General features: G+C 39.7%; 1 protein-coding gene across 2 annotated transcripts in view; it reads right to left on the reverse strand.

Annotated features, from left to right (window-relative positions):
* Positions 1 to 22,716, reverse strand: part of tm6sf2b (transmembrane 6 superfamily member 2b) — an 84,861-nt gene that overhangs the window by 59,016 nt on the left and 3,129 nt on the right. For both annotated transcript variants that reach the window (XM_062039464.1, XM_062039465.1), the window contains one exon: positions 16,049 to 16,152. In XM_062039464.1, the coding sequence (XP_061895448.1) occupies positions 16,049 to 16,152 (104 nt within the window). The remainder of the gene's footprint in view (positions 1 to 16,048; positions 16,153 to 22,716) is intronic.

A 22,716-nucleotide genomic window follows, 5' to 3' on the forward strand; every position in this document is an offset into this window, starting at 1 on the left:
GCCACTGGATCAAGGCCCCTCTCCGCCAAGGCTGCAGCCACCATCAGTGGTGGCTGCAGGCGCATTAGTCTCCCCACGCTAAAAGACGTCACGCGCAGGCGTCCTCCCGAATGGGAACCCATCCATTCTGAGGACAGTCATACTCGACCACGAGTGACTGCCGATGATGATGATGATGATGATGATGATGATGATGATTGACATACAGCAGTATGTATATCTGTGACTTTTCAGTCCGGCGTGTCTCTGCTTTTCAGCGTGTGTTTCGCTCTGCTCCAACTCCAACCTCGTGTCTCGGTCCGGCTGCTGCTAATAAGGGCGACAGGTGATTAGATAATCATCCCCAGCTGGGCAATCTACTCACTGGCTTCGAGGCCGGGCCATACACATCCCATTCCTGCAGGAGGCGAACCGACCAAGCCCTCCTCCACAGCCTGTTACTACATTACACATACACAGGCCTACTGAAATTTTTTTTTTTTATTCAAACGGGGATAGCAGATCCATTCTTTGTGTCATACTTGATCATTTCGCGATATTGCCATATTTTTGCTGAAAGGATTTAGTATAGAACAACGACGATAAAGTTCGCAACTTTTGGTCTCTGATTAAAAAAAAGCCTTGCCCCTACCGGAAGTAGCGTGACGTCACAGGAGGAAGGGCTGCTCACATTTTCCCATTGTTTTCAATGCAGCGAGAGAGATTCGGACCGAGAAAGCGACGATTACCCCATTAATTTGAGCGAGGAGCGTGCAGTGCAGGACGTATCTTTTTTCGCTCTGACCGTAACTTAGGTACAAGGGTTCATTGGATTCCACACTCTCTCCTTTTTCTATTGTGGATCACGGATTTGTATTTTAAACCACCTCGGATACTATATCCTCTTGAAAATGAGAGTCGAGAACGCGAAATGGACATTCACAGTGACTTTTATCTCCACGACAATACATCGGCGAAGCTCTTTAGCTACGGAGCTAACGTGATAGCATCGGGCTTAAATGCAGATAGAAACAAAATAAATAAACCCCTGACTGGAAGGATAGACAGAAAATCAACAATACTATTAAACCATGGACATGTAACTACACGGTTAATGCTTTCCAGGCTGGCGAAGCTTAAAAATGCTGTTGCTAACGACGCCATTGAAGCTAACTTAGCAACAGAACCTCACAGAGCTATGCCAAAAACATTAGCTATCCACCTACGCCAGCCAGCCCTCATCTGCTCATCAACACCCGTGCTCACCTGCGTTCCAGCGATCGACGGAGCGACGATCATAGATGCGGTCAGCGGCCCGGAGACGGAGGAAGTCAAGGTGAGGTCGGCGGCTAGCGCGTCTGCTATCCATCTCAAAGTACTCCTGGTTGTGTTGCTGTAGTCCGCCGCTAATACACCGATCCCACCTACAACTTTCTTCTTTGCAGTCTTCATTGTTCATTAAACAAATTGCAAAAGATTCAGCAACACAGATGTCCAGAATACTGTGGAATTTTGAGATGAAAACAGAGCTTTTTGTATTGGATTCAATGGTGCCGAATACTTCCGTTTCAACCATTGACGTCACGCGCATACGTCATCATACATAGACGTTTTCAACCGGAAGTTTAGCGGGAAATTTAAAATTGCTCTTTATAAGTTAACCCGGTGTGTGAATGTGAGTGTGAATGTTGTCTGTCTATCTGTGTTGGCCCTGCAATCGCCTTCCGCCCGATTGTAGCTGAGATAGGCTCCAGCGCCCCCCGCGACCCCGAAGGGAATAAGCGGTACAAATGGATGGATGGATGGAAGTTAACCCGGTCGTATTGGCATGTGTTGCAATGTTAAGATTTCATCATTGATATATAAACTATCAGACTGCGTGGTCGGTAGTAGTGGGTTTCAGTAGGCCTTTAAAGCGTGTACATAAAACATTGATGGAGATTTTTTTTAAACACTTTGAAGGGGAAACGAGCAAATCCCATTACGTCTATTGTTAGCTCACTTTTGCAAGTTCGAATGCATACAAAAAAAGAAAAACATGTGTATATGCCTCACAGAAATATTGTGCATAAAAGGCACAATTCTAAAAAAAAAGTGAAGTTCCCCTTTTAAGTGAGCAGAATAAGGAGCAACATGTCTGTCTTTACGAATATGCAGAATTTATGTTGATCATCACAATACACACAGTATTAGGGGGAGAAAATGCAAACGTAAGTATTTAGCACAAGCAGGAGGACGTATCAAGACTGAAATTGTTTTGCGGCTGATGATATTGAGTACGTCTAGAAAAGACGTGCAAACTGGCAAATGTGCAGAAATAGCTGTGAGAAAGGAGGTGACCGCGCTGCAGCTTCGTCATACGTATGCTTGGCAACATATATGGGCCGTCAAAAATAAAAATATTAGACATCCGCAGCCTCCGAAGCAGAACCTCCTGGTTCTGTAACAGCTTCTTCCCACAGGCCGTAAGACTCTGAACGCATCATAATAATCCCCTCAATTCCCCCCAAAAATGGATTAACTGGCTGGAATATAAAGACAATATAACATACATCCATAAACCTGGATGCATATGCAAAAGTGCAATATATTTATCTGTACAGTAATCTATTTATTTATATCTGCACCTTATTGCTTTTTTATCCTGCACTACCATGAGCTAATTCAGTGGTTCTCAAACTTTTTTTGTCATCCCCCACTTTGGACAAGGGGGAGTTTTCAAGCCCACCTGCCCCCATCGCCCCAACAGAACGCTAATGCCAAGCTTAACATTTTCAAATTTATTGAACATCAAGTGACATCAAGTTGTATACATTCAAACTCAATAACATAAAATAACATCAAGTTCAATAATAAATAAAATAACTGTGCAGCTGTGGTATAACTTGCATCAAGTTCAATAATAAATAAAATAACTGTGCAGCTGTGGTATAACTCGCATCAAGTTCAATAATAAATAAAATAACTGTGCAGCTGTGGTATAACTCGCATCAAGTTCAATAATAAATAAAATAACTGTGCAGCTGTGGTATAACTTGCATCAAGTTCAATAATAAATAAAATAACTGTGCAGCTGTGGTATAACTCGCATCAAGTTCAATAATAAATAAAATAACTGTGCAGCTGTGGTATAACTCGCATCAAGTTCAATAATAAATCAAATAACTTGCATCAAGTTCAATAATAAATCAAATAACTTGCATTAAGTTCAATAATAACTAAAACAAAAGTGTTATAACTTGCATCAAGTTCATTAATAAATCAAAAAAAGTGTTATAACTTGCATCAAGTTCAATAATAAATCAAAAAAATTGTTATAACTTGCATCAAGTTCAATAATAAATCAAAGTGTTATAACTTGCATCAAGTTCAATAATAAATCAAATAAAAGTGTTATAACTTGCATCAAGTTCAATAATAAATCAAATAACTAGCATCAAGTTCAATAATAAATAAAATAAAAGTGCCACTTTGCAATCTTTGCAAAAAAAAAGGAGGAGCTATGCATTTTGGCAAGACAGAGCAAGTGAACATGAGTTTTACAGTACTCCAGCATTAGTGGCTGCAATGAGCCTGTTTTGCACTGCACAGCTTTTCAAATCGGGGTTGCAGGCTTGACACTGCCACTGTTAAAACCTCATTGAGTTAGGGGCTGAGCTGCCTTGACGCGAGTGCTTCCCGGTGAATGACACAGTGTGTCCAATGCGCATTTGGCGCAACCCTCTTTATTAGAGCCTGCAGCCCGTTTCTTTACCCTGCCATGGTCTGTGCGCCATCAGAGCAAAAGCCCATACAGTTTTCCCATTTAAGGTTGTGTTCTTTGAGGAAACTGTCCATTATCTCGAACAGCTCACCAGCAGTGGCTCTATTTTTTATGTATTTGCAAAACAGCAAATCCTCGCACAGTGACTCGCCATTCACAAAGCTTCCGCTTAGCGGGGCTAAGCGGAAGCTTTAAAAAAAAATTAAACTGATGCATTTTGGTGTCTGCTGGCGATTTTGTTTTTTTTTTAATGACATTTGTTTTTTCATATATACGGGGGGAAAAAAACATCTTGCAATATGCATTTTAACATGTTTTCGAACTTTACAACAAACCTCTGGGGAAAAAAAAAAAAAGTGGGTTCCATTGTAGATGCACTACAGCAGTGGTCCCCAACCTTTTTGTAGCTGCGGACCGGTCAACGCTTGAAAAATTGGGGTAAAGGGGGTATGGTATTTATTTTTTTTGTCATAAAAAAAATACAATCATGCGTGCTTACGGACTGTATCCCTGCAGACTGTATTGATATATATTGATGTATAAAGTAGGAACCAGAAATATTAATAACCGAAAGAAACAACCCTTTTGTGTGAATGAGTGTAAATGGGGGAGGGAGTTTTTTGGGTTGGTGCACTAATTGTAAGTGTATCTTGTGTTTTTTATGTTGACTTAATAAAAAAAATGATTTTAAAAAATCGTTTTATTTGTATTTTTTATTTTTTTACATTTCTTGTGCGGCCCGGTGCCAATCGATCCACGGCCCGGTGGTTGGGGACCACTGCACTACAGGACTGCCTCTAAAATGCCCGGAAAAAAGTAGTGCATGTCTGCTACTTGTTTCAAAGCGTAGCAAAACGATTAATGGTGGTAAATGAGCCTTTCCATGGTGAAAGCCATGTAGTATGTTATGATCCGTGGCCTGTTTTGTTCTGTTAGTTTGACTTCCTCAGTTCTGTTTTCAGCACCCCTGGGTTTGTGTTTCAGTTGCCATGACTGCAGATTAGTTTCACCTGCCTCTGATTTGCGTTCGGGACGCTCACCTGCTCCTGGGCACTAATCAGAGAGCTACTTATTCCTGTTTTTCGCCACAATTAGTCTGGCTTCCTTGTTTGCACTACGCAACAGTTACGACGTCTTCTATTTGCTTCCATGCAACACGTTAAGCCGTTACCTTTTCCATTCCTATGCTTGTTTTCCTTTTGCTAGGCTTTAGCTTTGCGCCACGTTCAATCGGCATGCGTTGCTTTTGTTTGTATCCTGTCTGATTTTGTGGACAATAAATCATTGTCTCACCTGCACATTTACATTTACTGCTGCATCCTTGGGAGAACGATCTGCGCAGTAAAATGCAACCCCGGCGTTAAAGTTTCTCCACACCCTAGGTGTGGAGAAATTATTCGCTGCATTTGACCCATCACCCTTGATCACCCCCTGTGAGGGGAGCAGTGAGCAGCATCGGTGGCCGCGCCCGGGAATCATATTTGGTGATTTAACCCCTAATTCCAACCCTTGATGCTGAGTGCCAAGCAGGGAGGTAATGGGTACCATTTTTATAGTCTTTGGTATGACTCGGCCGGGGTTTGAACTCACAGCGTACCGATCTCAGGGCGGACACTCAACCACTTACATAGTAGACCAACATTTTAATTTGAGTAGGGCGGTTTGCACCACTTATCAATTGTACACGCAGTGTTAGTAGATCACACGCGGCATTCCCACTAAAAGTACTAACTATTAAAGGTTTTCTTTCCTCAGATGAAAGTTTTTACTTGCCAAGGTGCTTTTTTACAGTCGTGGTCAAATGTCATGGCTATCTTGAGTTTACAATAATTTCTACAACTCTTATTTTTTGTGATAGAGTGATTAGAGCACATACTTGTTGGTCACAAAAAACATTCATGAAGTTTGGTTCTTGTATGAATTTATTTTGTGTCTACTGAAAATGTAAGCAAATCTGCTGGGTCAAAAGTATACATACAGCTATGTTAATATTTGGTTACATGTTCCTTGGCAAGTTTCACTGCAATAAGGTGCTTTTGGTAGCCATCCACAAGCTTCTGGCAAGCTTCTGCTTGAATTTTTGACCAATCTTCTTGACAAACTTGGTGCAGTTCAGCTAAATTTGTTGGTTTTCTGACATGGACTTGTTTCTTCAGCATTGTCCACACGTTTAAGTCAGGACTTTGGGAAGGCCATTCTAAAACCTTAATTCTAGCCTGATTTAGCCATTCCTTTACCACTTTTGACGTGTGTTTGGGGTCATTGTCCTGTTGGAACACCCAACTGCACCCAAGACCCAACCTTCGGGCTGATGATTTTAGATTGTCCTAAATAATTTGGAGGTAATCCTCCTTCTTTTTCAGCTAAATTTTTGTTTCATCTGACCACAGAACTTTCCTCCAGAAGGTGTCAGATGAAACAAAAATTGAGCTGTTTGGTCACAATACCCAGCAATATGTTTGAAGGAGAAAAAGTGAGGCCTTTAATCCCAGGAACACCATTTCTACCATCAAGCATGGTGGTGGTAGTATTATGCTCTGGGCCTGTTTACCTCCAAATTCTTCAGGACAACCTAAAATCATCAGCCCGGCGGTTGGGTTTTGGGCACAGTTAGTCAAAAGTTGTAAAGGAATGGCTAAATCAGGCTACATTTAAGGTTTTAGAATGGCCTTCCCAAAGTCCTGACTTAAACATGTGGACCATGCTGAAGAAACAAGTCCATGTCAGAAAACCAACAAATTTAGCTGAACTGCACCAATTTTGTCAAGAGGAGTGGTCAAAAATTCAACCAGAATCTTGTGGATGGCTACCAAAAGTGCCTTATTGCAGTGAAACTTGCCAAGGGACATGTAAGCAAATATTAACATTGCTGTATGTATACTTTTGACCCAGCAGATTTGGTCACATTCTCAGTAGACCAGGGGTGTCCAAACTTTTTCCACTGAGGGCCGCACACGGAAAAATGAAAGCATGTGGGGGCCATTTTGATATTTTTCATTTTCAAACCATAACTAACTATATGCATTTTTTTTTTAATTTTACCTTTAGGGGTCCCGGGGACCATAAAGGGTCTCAGTCATTAAAATGTTAAAAATAAGTCAGATTATTATTTTTTTGTAATTATTTAAGGCTTACAGTAAATCTCTATATCAACTTCAAGTTGATATAAAGTAATACAAATTAAAAAAAAATGTTATGGCTTTTCTGTCAAAAACAACTTAGTTTTTTTATAGTAAAACTGAAATATGCAGTATTTAGTAATTAGAGCCCTAAAAGATCAATAATGCAGGACACCATTGATTTTAATTATTTCATATTTTTGAGTAATCACAGTGAAAAGATAAATAAAAAATCACTAAATATATTTGTGATCCAAAAGGTGCCCCACTCATAAAGTGATACATTTTTATTAGGTTTTTCTTTTACTTTCAACACTAAAGTTACGAGATCAACTTCAGATATATCTGTCGATTTTATGCTGGAACTATTATTTTGTTTGTTTTATGCGCTTTTGTCAAAGAAAACTTTGATGTTTTTATATGGCTACTACACAATATATGCAATATTTACCACATAAAACATTTTAAAGTGAAATATCTGAAGTAATTGGAGCCCTAAAAATAATTCATTATGACATGGATTTTTTTTCATTAATTTTTTTTTTTGAGCAATGGCAAAAACAGAAAAATGAAGAAAGACAAAAGAAAAAAAACAGCCTGCAGGGCAGCTTTTGTGTCAACATTGCAACTTTTTCTCGTTAGATTTCACCTCATTCCACTTTTTTTAATGTTCTTTTTTATTTTTACAATAGTATTTCCAGAATGTGTGGCGGGCCGGTAAACAATTATCTGCGGGCCGCAAATGGCCCCCGGGCCACACTTTGGACACCCCTGCAGTAGACCCATAATAAATTCATAAAAGAACCAAACTTCATGAATGTTTTTTGTGACCAACAAGTATGTGCTCCAATCACTCTATCACAAAAAAATAATAAGAGTTGTAGAAATTATTGAAACTCAAGACAGCCATGACATTATGTTCTTTACAAGTGTATGTAAACTTTTGACCAAGACTGTATATGATCACTCTCGAAGAAAACTACTTTCAGACACATTTATTGGTATGTACTGTAATGTGTTGTGCAGATAGCACACGTCAAAACAAACACATCCTGATAAGTAAAGCTCGCAAGGACAAAAACACATATCGCCGCTCGGGTGTACGAACATCCCCTTAATCCTTGTCACAAACCAGTTTATCTCTGGCATCAGACAGGTAAGATAAGGAGATTATGGCTCTCTATCAGTACAGAGAAGCGGTCTGAGCTTTCCTTCTATTCACTAGACACTACACAAACATTGTTTTTGGACACACACAGTACCACTAAGTTGTGCTTTGCTGCTCCAGCCAGCTGTGGAAAATGAGGCCAACAACACAACAATGCAAGAGTAAATACATGACACAGAGTGGGTGTAGTTTTACTTCATAGCAGTTTTAACTCGTTTGACTTAATTACGATTGTTTTACACCTGTATGACAGTTAATATTGATAAAATGCTTCATGATGCATAAAATCGACTATCTTTGCTTTCAGTTCCTTCCGGTGGTTTTATATTCTGAGTACCAGTGTCCTCTGCAGTGGACATTTGGCTTTGCATAAGAAGGTTTTTTCAGACTTGACTTAAAGGAGCCATATGTAATAATTTCATGTCAAGTCATCATTAAATGGCCCTGATATGTCAAAAGGCATTCATAAATCACGTTCTTTTCGAATACCTCTATAACTGATAACAGTAATTCAGCCGGGATATGTTCATTTCAAAATTTGATTTACAGCCCCGAAATACTGTTGTTGTTTTCATTTCGATGCCCGCCCTCCACCGTTTGACCAATTAGAAAGTCTGTGAGTTGCCAGTTACGCGCCGCCCTCTTTGTCGAGCTACTGCCACTGGTAAAGTTACTAAACATTTCAGACCTTAGTAAATCTAAAAGGTGTCGTTACGATTCTCAACTTATTCATGACAAAGCCAGGAACAAAACGAGGATTTGTATCGGGGATGCCTTTGAAAGATGGAGACGATTGACTTTTTTCATCTGATACCAAATTGCTAATTTCCTCCTTTATAGGAAAGTCAGGCATTTACGTTTTCTTATGAATTGTAATAAATGGAAATGGACATTTTGTATGTAAATTATTTGTCCAATACAGTCTATGATCTTGTCTAACAAAGCTCGTATGTTCGTGCAACAAATGCTTAGGAGCGACACATTGACATACAGGCTAACGGGGGAAATATATGCCCGTTAGCCTGTATGTCAAAGTGTATTCCAACTGATAGGGCAAAATCTGGTTCCGACAAATAAAACCTATTTCGTTCTCAATATGCTGATACACTGAGGAAATGTGTTCCAATATTAGCACGGCTAATTGCGGTTTCTGGTACCGTATGTGCATCAGGCACATATGGGGTGGTATTTTCTTGGCACAATATAATGCATTACATGTAATGATATTCTACTTTGTGTATTGACATGGTCGTAGGCTATAGGGATTTATGCATAACGGGGTTTTTACGTAACGTGGGTTGGCTCATAGAATCTCACTCTGCACTGAAAGATGGTGATGTGCGTACATGGAAGAGAATGCAGTGGATGCAACATGGAGTTATGCTAAACGAAATGTGGCGGTCATTTTACTCTTGGCCTTGGCTTGCCATCAAAGTAGGCCTATGCGATATATAATATATTGTATATTATTATATATAATTATTAGAGATGTCCGATAATGGCTTTTTTGCCGATATCCGATATTCCGATATTGTCCAACTCTTAATTACCGATTCCGATATCAACCGATACCGATATATACAGTCGTGGAATTAACACACTATTATGCCTAATTTTGTTGGGATGCCCCGCTGGATGCATTAAACAATGTAACAAGTTTTTCCAAAATAAATCAACTCAAGTTATGGAAAAAAAATTCAACATGGCACTGCCATATTTATTATTGAAGTCACAAAGTGCATTATTCTTTTTTAACATGCCTCAAAACAGCAGCTTGGAATTTGGGACATGCTCTCCCTGAGAGAGCATGAGGAGGTTGAGGTGGGCGGGGTTGGGGGGGCGGGGTTGAGGTGGGAGGGTAGGGGGTTGCAGGGGGTGTATATTGTAGCGTCCCGGAAGAGTTAGTGCTGCAAGGGGTTCTGGGTATTTGGTCTGTTGTGTTTATGTTGTGTTACGGTGCGGATGTTCTCCCGAAATGTGTTTGTCATTCTTGTTTGGTGTGGGTTCACATTGTGGCGCATATTTGTAACAGTGTTAAAGTTGTTTATACGGCTACCCTCAGTGTGACCTGTATGGCTGTTGACCAAGTATGCCTTGCATTCACTTGTGTGTGTGTGAAAAGCCGTAGATATTATGTGATTGGACCGGCACGCAAAGGCAGTGCCTTTAAGGCACGCCCCCAATATTGTTGTCTGGGTGTTAATCGGGAGAAATTCGGGAGAATGGTTGCCCCGGGAGATTTTCGGGAGGGGCACTGAAATTTGTGAGTCTCCCGGGAAAATCGGGAGGGTTGACAAGTAAGACTGCTGCTCTGTACTTCTCCCTACGTTCGTGTACCACTCCGTACAGCGGCGTTTTAAAAAGTCATAAATTTTACTTTTTGAAACAGATACCGATAATTTCCGATATTACATTTTGAAGCATTTATCTCTAATAATTATTTGGATGGTGGTCTGTGCGGTCAAACTAGACATTTTAGCAGGGTAAAGCCAACAATCTGTCCGACTCCCAACGAAAATATTGCTGCGTAACTTTACAAATACATTTGGCTAATGCACATCAGTAAAATGTGGCATAATTACTTAGTAAACCATCTGTCAAGAAGCATAAACAAGAGAAACCTACAGCGTAGGACTCGTTGATTGCCATTTGAAGTTCTTTGGAGTGATTGCAGTACCATTTCTGGTCACACTACTACATATGGCACCTTTAAAATATATGTCCACTGGTTCACTGTAGTTTTATTATGCAGTGTTTAACTATTTTTTTTACCCTTTGTTAATATTTATGAGCCTGTACGGCAGGGGTCCCCAAACTTTTTGACTCGGGGGCCGCGTTGGGTTAAAACAATTTGGCCGGGGGCCGGGCTGTATATATATATATATATATATATATATATATATATATATATATATATATATATATATATATATATATATATATATATATATATATATATATATATATATAGCGCACTTTCCGCGCGCGCGCGATGATGTCACGTTATCGATGAGAAAATGCATTTTTAGACAATATGATTTGCCTGAGCGGCTAGGAGACACCGTGAGTAGCAAGCGGTACAAAGTGGATAAGAAAAGACAGAATTTAGAAAAAAAAAATTTAATTTTTTTTTTCTAATTTTTTTTTATACTTGGGACTTCCCGCGGGCCTGATATTGGACGCCCGCGGGCCGTAGTTTGGTGTGTTGCCGTAGACTCTACGACGTAGAGTCTACGGCAACACTTCCTGAAATTGTCACTCATCATTAATTAATTAGTGAGTAGTTTTACTTTATTTAAATAGTTTATAGTTTTAATTTCCTGTGAGGTTGTCTTTTGTCAAATGGCATGAAGTCATGCACATTTAGTAGGCTTCTTTCTCTACTTCTTGAAACAATCACACATCCTCAAAGAGTGAGTTGTTTTACTTTATTTTAGTCTTATTATACAGTATTTTATGGCAGTTTTACCATGAATTGATTAACGTGGACCCTAACTTAAACAAGTTGAGAAACTTATTTGGGTGTTACCATTTAGTGGTCAATTGTACGGAATATGTACTGTACTGTGCAATCTACTAATAAAAATTGCAATCAATCAATCAAGTTAAGATTTAAAAACACGATACTTTAAGTCAGGGGTGTCAGTCATTTTAGCTCAGGGGCCGCATGGAGGAAAATCTATTACCAAGGGGACCGGAATGGTAAAATCGTGGCATTAAAACTTAAAAATAAAGATAAACTCCAGGTTGTTTTCTTTGTTTTACTTTGGCCAAAAATAGAACGAGCACAGTATGAAAACGTACAAATCACAAATAATCCTCTGGACAAAACACTTAAAGTTTGTTGAAAATTCTCAGGAAATTAGTGCAATTTCAAAAACACAATGAGCTTAGACTTGGTCTCAGTGTATCTACAAGGCCAGGATTAAACTTTAAGTCACAGTCTTTCTGGGATTGAAAAAAAAACACAAGTAAACACTTCTAGGTATCAAATACCTCCTTTGTCATGTCCACGTATCAATCCAGAGTTATAAAACCGTATAAACCGTCTGCTTGCCTAACAGAATTGCTAATGTGACATCTAGTGGACACATTTAGAAAAGCAGTTTCTTTCGTTTAAAAAAAACAAAAAAACAACAGCTCATTTTAATACTTGGCAAACTCATCACGCGGGCCGGATAAAACCGGCTGTATTGACAAAATAAAAGCAACATCAAATCATTTTCTCCTTCGTTGTATACTTTTAGTGTGGGGACAAGTGCGTTTGTCTCCAATATTGTCCACACCTGTCTCTATCCAAACACAGCAGTGCACTCTTAAACGCATGGTGGTAAGCGAGGGAAAATGACGTTAAAACAAGCGCTTGGCTGCGTTTACTCCGAGGGGAAATCTTCGGAAGAAAGTCTGTGTCGTTGGTCCGCCATGATTATCAAGTCAAACAACGGTAGTGCGCATGCGCCTGACTTCGTGTTGCTTAAAATGCATTAATAAATTAGGTTTTTTCATAATTAAAAAATTATGTCTGGAATTTTATCGCAAATTATCATTATACCGTTTACTGTTACATCCCTCGTCCATTAACAAGTGAAAAGTCAATGGCAGTCATGGCATGTTCTTTCCGCCGATGCTGGTCAATTTTTTTAGGGCATTACGTCAAGTGACAAGGACGGTCGCTGCACTTGCCGCGGTTGCCGTGGTTACATTTGAGCCCTGTATTTACAGCAGTTAAATTATTTTTGAAGTTCTTTTACTATGACGGTTAAAACAATCCAGTGGTTCTCAAACTTTTTTCACCAAGTACCACTTGGCTCTCCAAGTACCAGCATAATGATCAAAGTTAAAATACAGTAGCGTAGTAGGCCTAAGTATTTATTATAAACAAAGCAGAGGTTTAATCTAACAAGTATATTTATTATTTTGCCCACTCTAACATTACACACAGTTTGACCAGTAACACTGTTTGAATATTTGATTAAGTGATTCTTTGACGTACCACTAGATGGAACCTGCGTACCACAACAGTTTGAGAATCACTGCTATAGGCAAAACAAAATATCTGTTTATGAATGACAGGGCGCATCATATCATATCTTAACACAAACGTATTACCAGCCCTAACCTCAATGATAAGAATATAGCAGAAAATGTGATTTAATTCATTGTATCAGTGTTGGATTGTTGTGCTGGACAGTTGTACCAGGAACATGTGCAACTCCATGTGTTCATTATTGTTTATTGCAAGGTGCAAGAGTATGTACGCAATACGTATTATTTATTGCTCATTTTTGGTTTTTCGTTGCGTTTTACTTTTGTTGCTGTATGTACAAATGGCGCTGCTGAAGTGGCAGCTGATTGCAGCAGCTCTGTGCTCTTTGATGTCCTCGTCTGTGTTCTTTAATGTTTCCTTTTTGCTTTCATGTGTTTTTCCCTTATTCTTTGTGGACTTTTTGAATCTATACTGTCCATCCCTCCATCCATGCAACCACATAATTTTGAATTGAATATAATCTACCCTATACCATCTTATGTTAAATGTGTTATTTTGCACTAAAAACAATAATTTCCCATGAATTCATGCACCAAATTAAATTACCGTATTTTCCGGACTATAAGGCGCACTTAAAGTGCTTTTTTTTTTTTCTTATCGTTCTTATAACACGGCGCGCCTAATGTAAGGTATAAATTTAGTTGAGCTTACCCACTTCGAAGCAATTTTATTTGGTATATGGTGTAATGATAAGTGTGGCAATCAAAGATAAGTAGAGATGTCCGATAATATCGGACTGCCGATATTATCGGCCGATAAATGCTTTAAAATGTAATATTGGAAATTATCGGTATCTGTTTCAAAAAGTAAAATTTATGACTTTTTAAACGTCGCTGTGCGGAGTGGTACACGGACGTAGGGAGAAGTACAGAGCAGTTGCGTCTCCCGGTCATACTTGCCAACCCTCCCGATTTTCCCGGGAGACTCCCGAATTTCAGTGCCCCTCCCGAAAATCTCCCGAGTCAACAATTCTCCCGAATGTCTCCCGATTTCCACCCAGACAACAATATTGGGGGCGTGCCTTAAAGGCACTGCCTTTGCATGCCGGCCAAATCACATATTATTTACGGCTTTTCACACACACAAGTGAATGCAAGGCATACTTGGTCAACAACCATACAGGTCATGCTGAGGGTGACCGTATAAACAACTTTAACACTGTTACAAATATGCGCCACACTGTGAACCCACACCAAACAAGAATGACAAACACATTTCGGGAGAACATCCGCACCGTAACACAACATAAACACAACAGAACAAATACCCAGAACCCCTTGCAGCACTAACTCTTCCTGGACGCTACAATATACAACCCCGCTATAAATTCCCCCCCCCCACCCCCACCCCTCACCACCACCTCAACCTCCTCATGCTCTCTCAGGGAGAGCATGTTCCAAATTCCAAGCTGCTGTTTTGAGGCATGTTAAGAAAAAATAATGCACTTTGTAACTTCAATAATAAATATGGCAGTGCCATGTTGGCATTTTTTTCCATAACTTGAGTTGATTTATTTTGGAAAACCTTGTTACATTGTTTAATGCATCCAGCGGGGCATCACAACAAATTTAGGCATAATAATGTGTTAATTCCACGACTGTATACATCGGTATCGGTTGATATCGGAATCGGTAATTAAGAGTTGGACAATATCGGAATATCGGATATCGGCAAAAAAAACATTATCGGACATCTCTAGTGATAAGTGTAGGCTGCACCATTTGATGTGCTTCAACATAGGAGTATTATTATGGTGTGTGTAACAGGTAAGACATATTATCTGGCGTTTTGTTTCGCAAATGTAAAAGCAACTTTTGTTACCATCTGGTACCTGCTGATATGTATTTAGGATCTGCATTAATCCTGAGAAATTGTGCGCATCCACCTCTGTAGTCCGTCCCGACGCCGTAGTCGATAAGCTTCTTCTTTTTCTCTATCTTCTTGTTATGGGACATTCATCCTCTGCTGTTGCCATTTCTAATATAAAGTAGTTTAAAGTTCTTACTTATATCTGTCAGTAAACTCGCCATGAAAGCGCTAAAACATACCGGTGTAGTGAGTTCACATTATTCACCCAAGGAACTTTAGTTATTAGAGAGTTCTGGTCGGACGGTTTTTCACGGGACACATTTCCGGTGTTGTTGTTTCTGGATAGGAAGATGCTGCTCCGTTATTGATTGAAGTAAAGTCTGAATGTCATTAAAACAGTTAGCGCCATTTTTTGACACTTCTTACACTCCCGTCCATGCACGCTACACCGCTGTAAAACATAATCTATGCAACATTTTGACCAAAGAACCACCATTACAGGAAGTGTTTTACATTAAGAAAAAATATATAATATGACTCCCTAATGCGCCCTGTAATTCGGTGAGCCTTACATATGAGAAAAGATCATTCATCGGCAGTGCGCCTTATAATCTGGTGTGCCCTATGGTCAGGAAAATACAGTATTAGATCAAATTAGTTGAAAATAAATAAAATAAATTACAATTAAAATTAAATAAGGGAGACCCAATTTAGCCTGGGTTACTGACGACTTGCTTATACCGTTAATAAAGGTTTTATGATGACTGGAACAGATTATTCTTTGTTGATTGTTTCCTATGGGAAGCATTAATTGTGAATATAAACAAAGGGATTTTATTCAACCTTAAAAGCTCCACTGTAGTTACACATTGGGTTTCATTGAAACAAAACAAATGGGTGGGTCATGAGGTTCCTGAGCCTGCAGAATTGGAGTCAGTCGTCTAGTATATAACATTCCAACAAGCCATACAAATATAAGCAGCTTTCAGGCAGACTCACGCAGAATACAATTAGTTCTTTTCACTCTGGCACATGACGTTGCAGAAGTTGGAAATAATTTGTACTTTTTTGGTTACATTTAATTTACCTTGGTAGGTTGTAAACAGCTATCAAATGTGATGTGCACATACATTGCAGACGACAAGTAAGTGTATTATAATTACCAAAGAACAGGACATCTTTCGGTCGGTTTCCCCGAGTGATGATGAGGTAGAGCAGGAAGACCAACACCAACACAGCCATGCCAATCACCAGGATCACATATGGCCTGTAGGAACAGTGCATCATTTATGCATATTTGCGGATACTGCATTAAACACCCATATATCCCTATGATTTCTGCTTTGGACTAATTGTGATTCCCTCATGGAAGCTGTGTTATCCTGCCAGTGCTAGTAAATGATGCAGAGCGGGGGAGAAGATGGCCATTATGCAAGGACAAATAGAAATATAACTACGGTGCGAGGAACATTTTTAATCACAGAGATAACTAAGTTGTGCAATATAAAACTGCATCTTCACGTCGCATTCTCACATACCCTGCATCACCTCTACCTTGTTCAATTTTGCGATGGCCTGATTTACTAGGATCCAAATACCTCGCGCTAAACAGCGTGTGCAATCTATAAAATAGCGTGTATTGGTGGGCATGTTGCGTGGGATCTACTAACACTGCATGTGCAATCGACAACTGGTGCAGACCGCATTATTTAAATGAGGATTTTGAGTGTACTGTACGAGGCATCACCATGGAGACACTCATTTACTGCACATTCATGTTGCCATGCTATCGGTGGCGTTTTGCTATGTTTTTAAACAAGCAGGAGACGTGTACCACTTTTTATGGGCATTTTAGAAGCAGTCCTGCAGTGCATTTACATTGACACCTACTTTTTACCATATGTGATATGTTAGTGAGATGTATTTTGTATGAGAGAGAACACAAACATTATTGAAAAAATGTGAAATGACACCAAAATGCATCAACTGAATTTGTTTTAAGCATCCCCTTCAGTCTTCTAACAGCTATGAAGTTATAAAAGGATGTTGCTGAATAGACAATGTGTCTAATATTTGTTTTTATTTCTTACTGCCCAAATATGTTGAAACGTACACATAGGATGGAAGATTATCTGTCCATCGTGGTTCTTTGCAGGGTGAGTACTACTCTCTCACAGTCGTGTGTGGAACTGTCAGTTTGCGTGTCCTTTTCAAACAAGCTATATAAAACACAAAAAAGTGCTGCCATTCTGATGAGTGTTGATAAATCACATTGCACTTGCTGTATAATATAGAAAACCCAAAACCAGTAGAGTTGGCATGTTGTGTAATTCGTAAATAAAAACAGAGATTACAATGATTTGCAAATCCTTTTCAACTTATATTTAATTGAAAAAGACAAGTTATTTAATGTTCGAACTGAGGAACTTAATTTTTTTTGCAAATGATCTTTAACTTAGAATTTAATGGCAGCAACACATTGCAAAAAAGTTGGCACAGGGGCATTTTTACCACTGTGTTACATGGCCTTTCCTTTTAACAACACTCAGTAAACGTTTGGGAATTGAGGAGACCAATTTTTGAAGCTTTTCAGGTGGAATTCTTTCCCATTCTTGCTTGATGTACATCTTAAGTTGTTCAACAGTCCGGGGTCTCCGTTGTGGTATTTTAGGCTTCATAATGCGCCACACATTTTCATTGGGAGACAGGTCTGGACTGCAGGCAGGCCAGTCTAGTACCCGCACTCTTTTATTACAAAGCCACGTTGTTGCCACGTGGCTTGGCATTGTATTGCTTGAAATAAGCAGGGGCGTCCATGATAACATTGCTTGAATGGCAACATATGTTGCTCCAAAACCTGTATGTACTTTTCAGCATTAATTGTGCCTTCACAGATGTGTAAGTTACCCATGTCTTGGGCACTAATACACCCCCATAACATCACAGATGCTGGCTTTTGAACTTTGCGCCTATAACAATCCGGATGGTTATTTTCCGCTTCGTTCCGGAGGACACGACGTCCACAGTTTCCAAAAACAATTTGAAATGTGGACTCGTCAGACCACAGAAAACTTTTACCCTTTGCATCAGTCCATCTTAGATTAGGTCGGGCCCAGCGAGTTTTTACTTGCACTTACAGATGCAGCGACCAACTGCAGTTACTGACAGTGGTTTTCTGAAGTGTTCCTGAGCCCATGTGGTGATATCCTTTATACACTGATGTCGGTTTTTGATGCAGTACCGCCTGAGGGATCGAAGGTCCGTAATATCATCGCTTACAAGCAGTGACTTCTCCAGATTCTCTGAACCTTTTGATGATATTACGGACCGTAGATGGTGAAATCCCTAAATTCCTTGCAATAGCCCTTGTTGAGAAATGTTGTTCTTAAACTGTTCGACAAGTTGCTCTCGCATTTGTTCACAAAGTGGTGACCCTCGCCCCATCCTTGTGTGTGAATGACTGAGCATTTCATGGAAGCTGCTTTTAAACCCAATCATGACACCCACCTGTTCCCAATTGGCCTGTTCACCTGTGGGATGTTCCAAATAAGTGTTTGATGAGCATTCCGCCACTTTGTCAGTCTTTTTTGCCACTTGTGCCAGCTTTTTTGAAAACCTGTTGCAGGCATCAAATTCCAAATGAGCTAAAATTTGCAAGAAATAACAACGTTTTCCAGTTCGAACGTTAAGTATCTTGTCTTTGCAGTCTATTCAAATGAATATCGGTTGAAAAGGATTTGCAAATCATTATATTCTGTTTTTATTTACCATTTACACAACGTGCCAACTTCACTGGTTTTGGGGTTTGTATTTGCATTTTCTCCTCCCTGTATTGTGGGCGTTTTGATGATCAGCATATATTTTGTATATTAATGACGACAGAAACGCAAAATGGATTGCACGCTTCATCCTGCTCACTTAAGAGCAGAATAAACATGTTTAGTAGATCAGCTTTGCGTGTGTTATCACGTTTGCAAGTGTTTTGGTACATGCAATGTATGTTCCTTTGTTGTAGCACACTTTGATTTATAAAGGCGAAATCAATCAACTGCAAGTAAGAGTGGGACGAAGACAAGTGAGCTGAGGCCAAATATGCCGATGCTTTTGTACTATAGGAAAAGAAAAATGAGCTCAAGGTGTGTTCCCTGCATACGACAACATCACGACACCCATGTGAAAAGGAAGAAAAACAAATGCACGGGGAGATTTATGCACACAATGCTGCTTGTTTGCAGAGTGGGAAGAGCTCAGGGGTTACTTTATGTCAAGAGGCTTTCACTCTTCACTCTTGGCTGCAGTTTGTATTGATCGGCAATGTCCACAATCAAAAAAGAGCTTGTTTGAGTGTGTGTTTAACCACTGACTTTGTCTATATAAGCTTTGTTGCTCCTGCATGTTCATGCATTGGCAGTGTGGATATTTCAATCCACTGCCTGAGGTAGTAATATCTCGTGCATTTACAGTCACATACGTTCCATTAAAGGTAAATATGTGACACTAACTATGTATTGAGATCAACTCAAGGGAATATTGTTATTGTGTAATTATTATTATTGTGTAGTAGCAAAGTTGAACATGGTCACGTCACTGGTCTTTTGGTTTGGTTACAGAGTAGATAGTGTCCTCTAGTGGAAGTAAAACAAAAGAGTACATTTTAAAGTCCCTACAACCGCAGTCATTGTTTGCTCCTCGAATCTTCAATGAGGTATAGTGGAACCTTAATGTAGAACACAATTCAATAGGAATTCATGCAGTCACGTGCGGTCAGGACAGTCCGGGTGTCATTTGCAGGCCGTGACCGTGCCTGCCCGCAGAGTCAGTCATGCCCGCCCTGCGCTGGGACCTGTCTATTGTACAAAACCCAAAACCAGTGAAGTTGGCACGTTGTGTAATTCGTAAATAAAAACAGAATACAATGATTTGCAAATCCTTTTCAACTTATATTCAATCGAATTGACTGCAAAGACAAGATACTTAATGTTCCAACTGAGGAACTTTTTTTTTTTTTGCAAATAATCATTAACTTAAAATTTAATGGCAGCCACACATTGCAATAAAGTTGGCACAGGGGCATTTTTACCACTGTGTTACATGGCCTTTCCTTTTAACAACACTCAGTAAATGTTTGGGAACTGAGAAGCTTTTCAGGTGGAATTATTTCCCATTCTTGCTTGATGTACAGCTTAAGTTGTAAGTGCAAGTTAAAACTCTACTATGCAAAGCCAAAGCCATTTATCAACAACAACCAGAAACGCTGCCAGTTTCGCTGGGCCCGACCTAATCTAAGATGGACTGATGCAAAGGGTAAAAGTTTTCTGTGGTCTGACGAGTCCACATTTCAAATTGTTTTTGGAAACTGTGGACGTCGTGTCCTTCGGACCAAAGAGGAAAAGAACCATGCGGACTGTTATAGGCGCAAAGTTCAAAAGCCAGCATCTGTGATGGTATGGGGATGTATTAGTGCCCAAGACATGGGTAACTTACACATCTGTGAAGGCGCCATTAATGCTGAAAAGTACATACAGGTTTTGGAGCAACATATGTTGCCATCCAAGCAACGTTATCATGGACGCCCCTGCTTATTTCAGCAAGACAATGCCAAGCCACGTGGCAACAGCATGGCTTCGTAATAAAAGAGTGCGGGGTCCCCGTTGTGGTATTTTACGCTTCATAATGCGCAATAGGAGACAGGTCTGGACTACAGGCAGGCCAGTCTATTACCCGCACTCTTTTATATGAGGCCATGCTGTTGTAACACATGGATTGGCATTGTCTTACTGAAATAAGCAGCATATGGCAACATATGTTGATCCAAAACCTGTATATACCTTTCAGCATGAATGGTGCCTTCACAGATGTGTAAGTTACCCATGCCAGATCAGAGATGCTGGCTTTTGAACTTTGCGCCTATAACAATCCGGATGGTTATTTTCCTCTTTGTTCCGGAGGACACGACGTCCACAGTTTCCAAAAACAATTTAAAATGTGGACTCGTCAGACCACAGAACACTTTTACACTTTGCATCAGTCCATCTTAGATGAGTTTGGGCCCAGCGAAGCCGGCGGCGTTTCTGGGTGTTGTTGATAAATGGCTTTGGCTTTGCATAGTTGAGTTTTAACTTGCACTTACAGATGTAGCAAAGAAACAGTGGTTACTGACAGTGGTTTTCTGAAGTGTTCCTGAGCCCATGTGGTGATATCCTTTACACACTGATGTCGCTTTTTGATGCAGTACCGCCTGAGGGATCCAAGGTCACGGGCATTCCATGTTATGTGCAGTGATTTCTCCAGATTCTCTGAACCTTTTGATGATATTACGGACCTTAAATGGTGAAATCCCTAAATTCTTTGCAATAGCTCATTGAGAAATGTTGTTCTTAAACTGTTCAACAATTTGCTCACGCATTTGTTCCCAAAGTGGTGACCCTCGCCCCATCCTTGTTTGTGAATGACTGAGCGTTTCATGGAAGCTGCTTTAACACCCAATCATGGCACCCACCTGTTCCCAATTAGCCTGTTCACCTGTGGGATGTTCCAAATAAGTGTTTGATGAGCATTCCTCAACTTTCTCTGCCTCGTTTGCCACTTTTGCCAGCTTTTTTGAAACATGTTGCAGGCGTCAAATTCCAAATGAGCTAATATTTGCAAACAATAAAAAAGTTTTCCAGCTCGAACGTTAAGTATCTTGTCTTTGTAGTCCATTCAATTGAATATAAGTTGAAAAGGATTTGCAAATCATTGTATTCTGTTTTTATTTACGATTTACACAACGTGCCAATTTCACTGGTTTTGGGGTTTGTGGTTTTTTTTTTTACATCGGAACAGGTATAATAAAAAAAAGCGATAACTAATCAAAACAATGGCATGTTAAATAGACGATGACGCAATCAACTGACATTTTGGATAACGCTTGAAAAAAGAGACGGAAATGTTGACAGAAAGAAAATCCACTCATGTTAAATTTCATCCTGTCGATGGGTGGGACAAGTTCACGATATATCCAATTACAGATCTTTAAGTGTACTTATGAAATAGGTGAGAGTTACAAGCAACAAGCTTGCTTACGCAGGAGGGCCCTGGTGTGAAGGTCACTACGCATGTCACTGATTAATGTCAAGAGAGTAATTTGTTCGAGCTGTCACCAGCAGAAATTGTTTATTAACTCTACTGGATTTTTAAAAACTTTTTTAGTTCGAAATAAACTTCAATTATAACCATAACATTTGAATGATCTTAAACTAAAGTGAAGCTGGTCTCCCTTTGAAGACGTGTGACAGACACTGAAGGAGTATGTTTGCAGAGTGACACTGTCACTTAAGTGGCTTTTATAGGTATTGCTAGAATGTGAATCATAAGTGTGCTGCACTGTATTTCATTGATATTCTACTTCAAAATAAAGTATTTGTGCACATTAAATGCTCCAATTAATTTATCTACAGTAGCTTGTGTTTTCTTCCTGATCGTGGCAGTGACAAAACTGTGCCATGCACTTTATACTTACGAACAATTGTCTGCACAGTTGCTCTTGGGACATTAAGCTGCTTTGAAATGGCTCCAAGTGACTTTCCTGACTTGTTCAAGTCAATGATTCGTTTTTTCAGATCTGTGCTGAGTTCCTTTGACTTTCCCATTGTCGCGTTTGTTACCGAGTCTAATGACTGCATCACATGACCCCAATTTAAATGGGCAACGAGTGTCGTCAATCATAATCACTCACATGAAGTTAAGAGGCCATGCCATGAAGCTAATTTGATTTGATTGTAACTTTTCTACATCACCAAAATTGATCATGTATGTTGCTGTATGTGTACTTTTGACCCAGCAGATTTGG

Source organism: Entelurus aequoreus, linkage group LG27 (assembly GCF_033978785.1).
Source record: "Entelurus aequoreus isolate RoL-2023_Sb linkage group LG27, RoL_Eaeq_v1.1, whole genome shotgun sequence".
NCBI lineage: Eukaryota > Metazoa > Chordata > Actinopteri > Syngnathiformes > Syngnathidae > Entelurus > Entelurus aequoreus.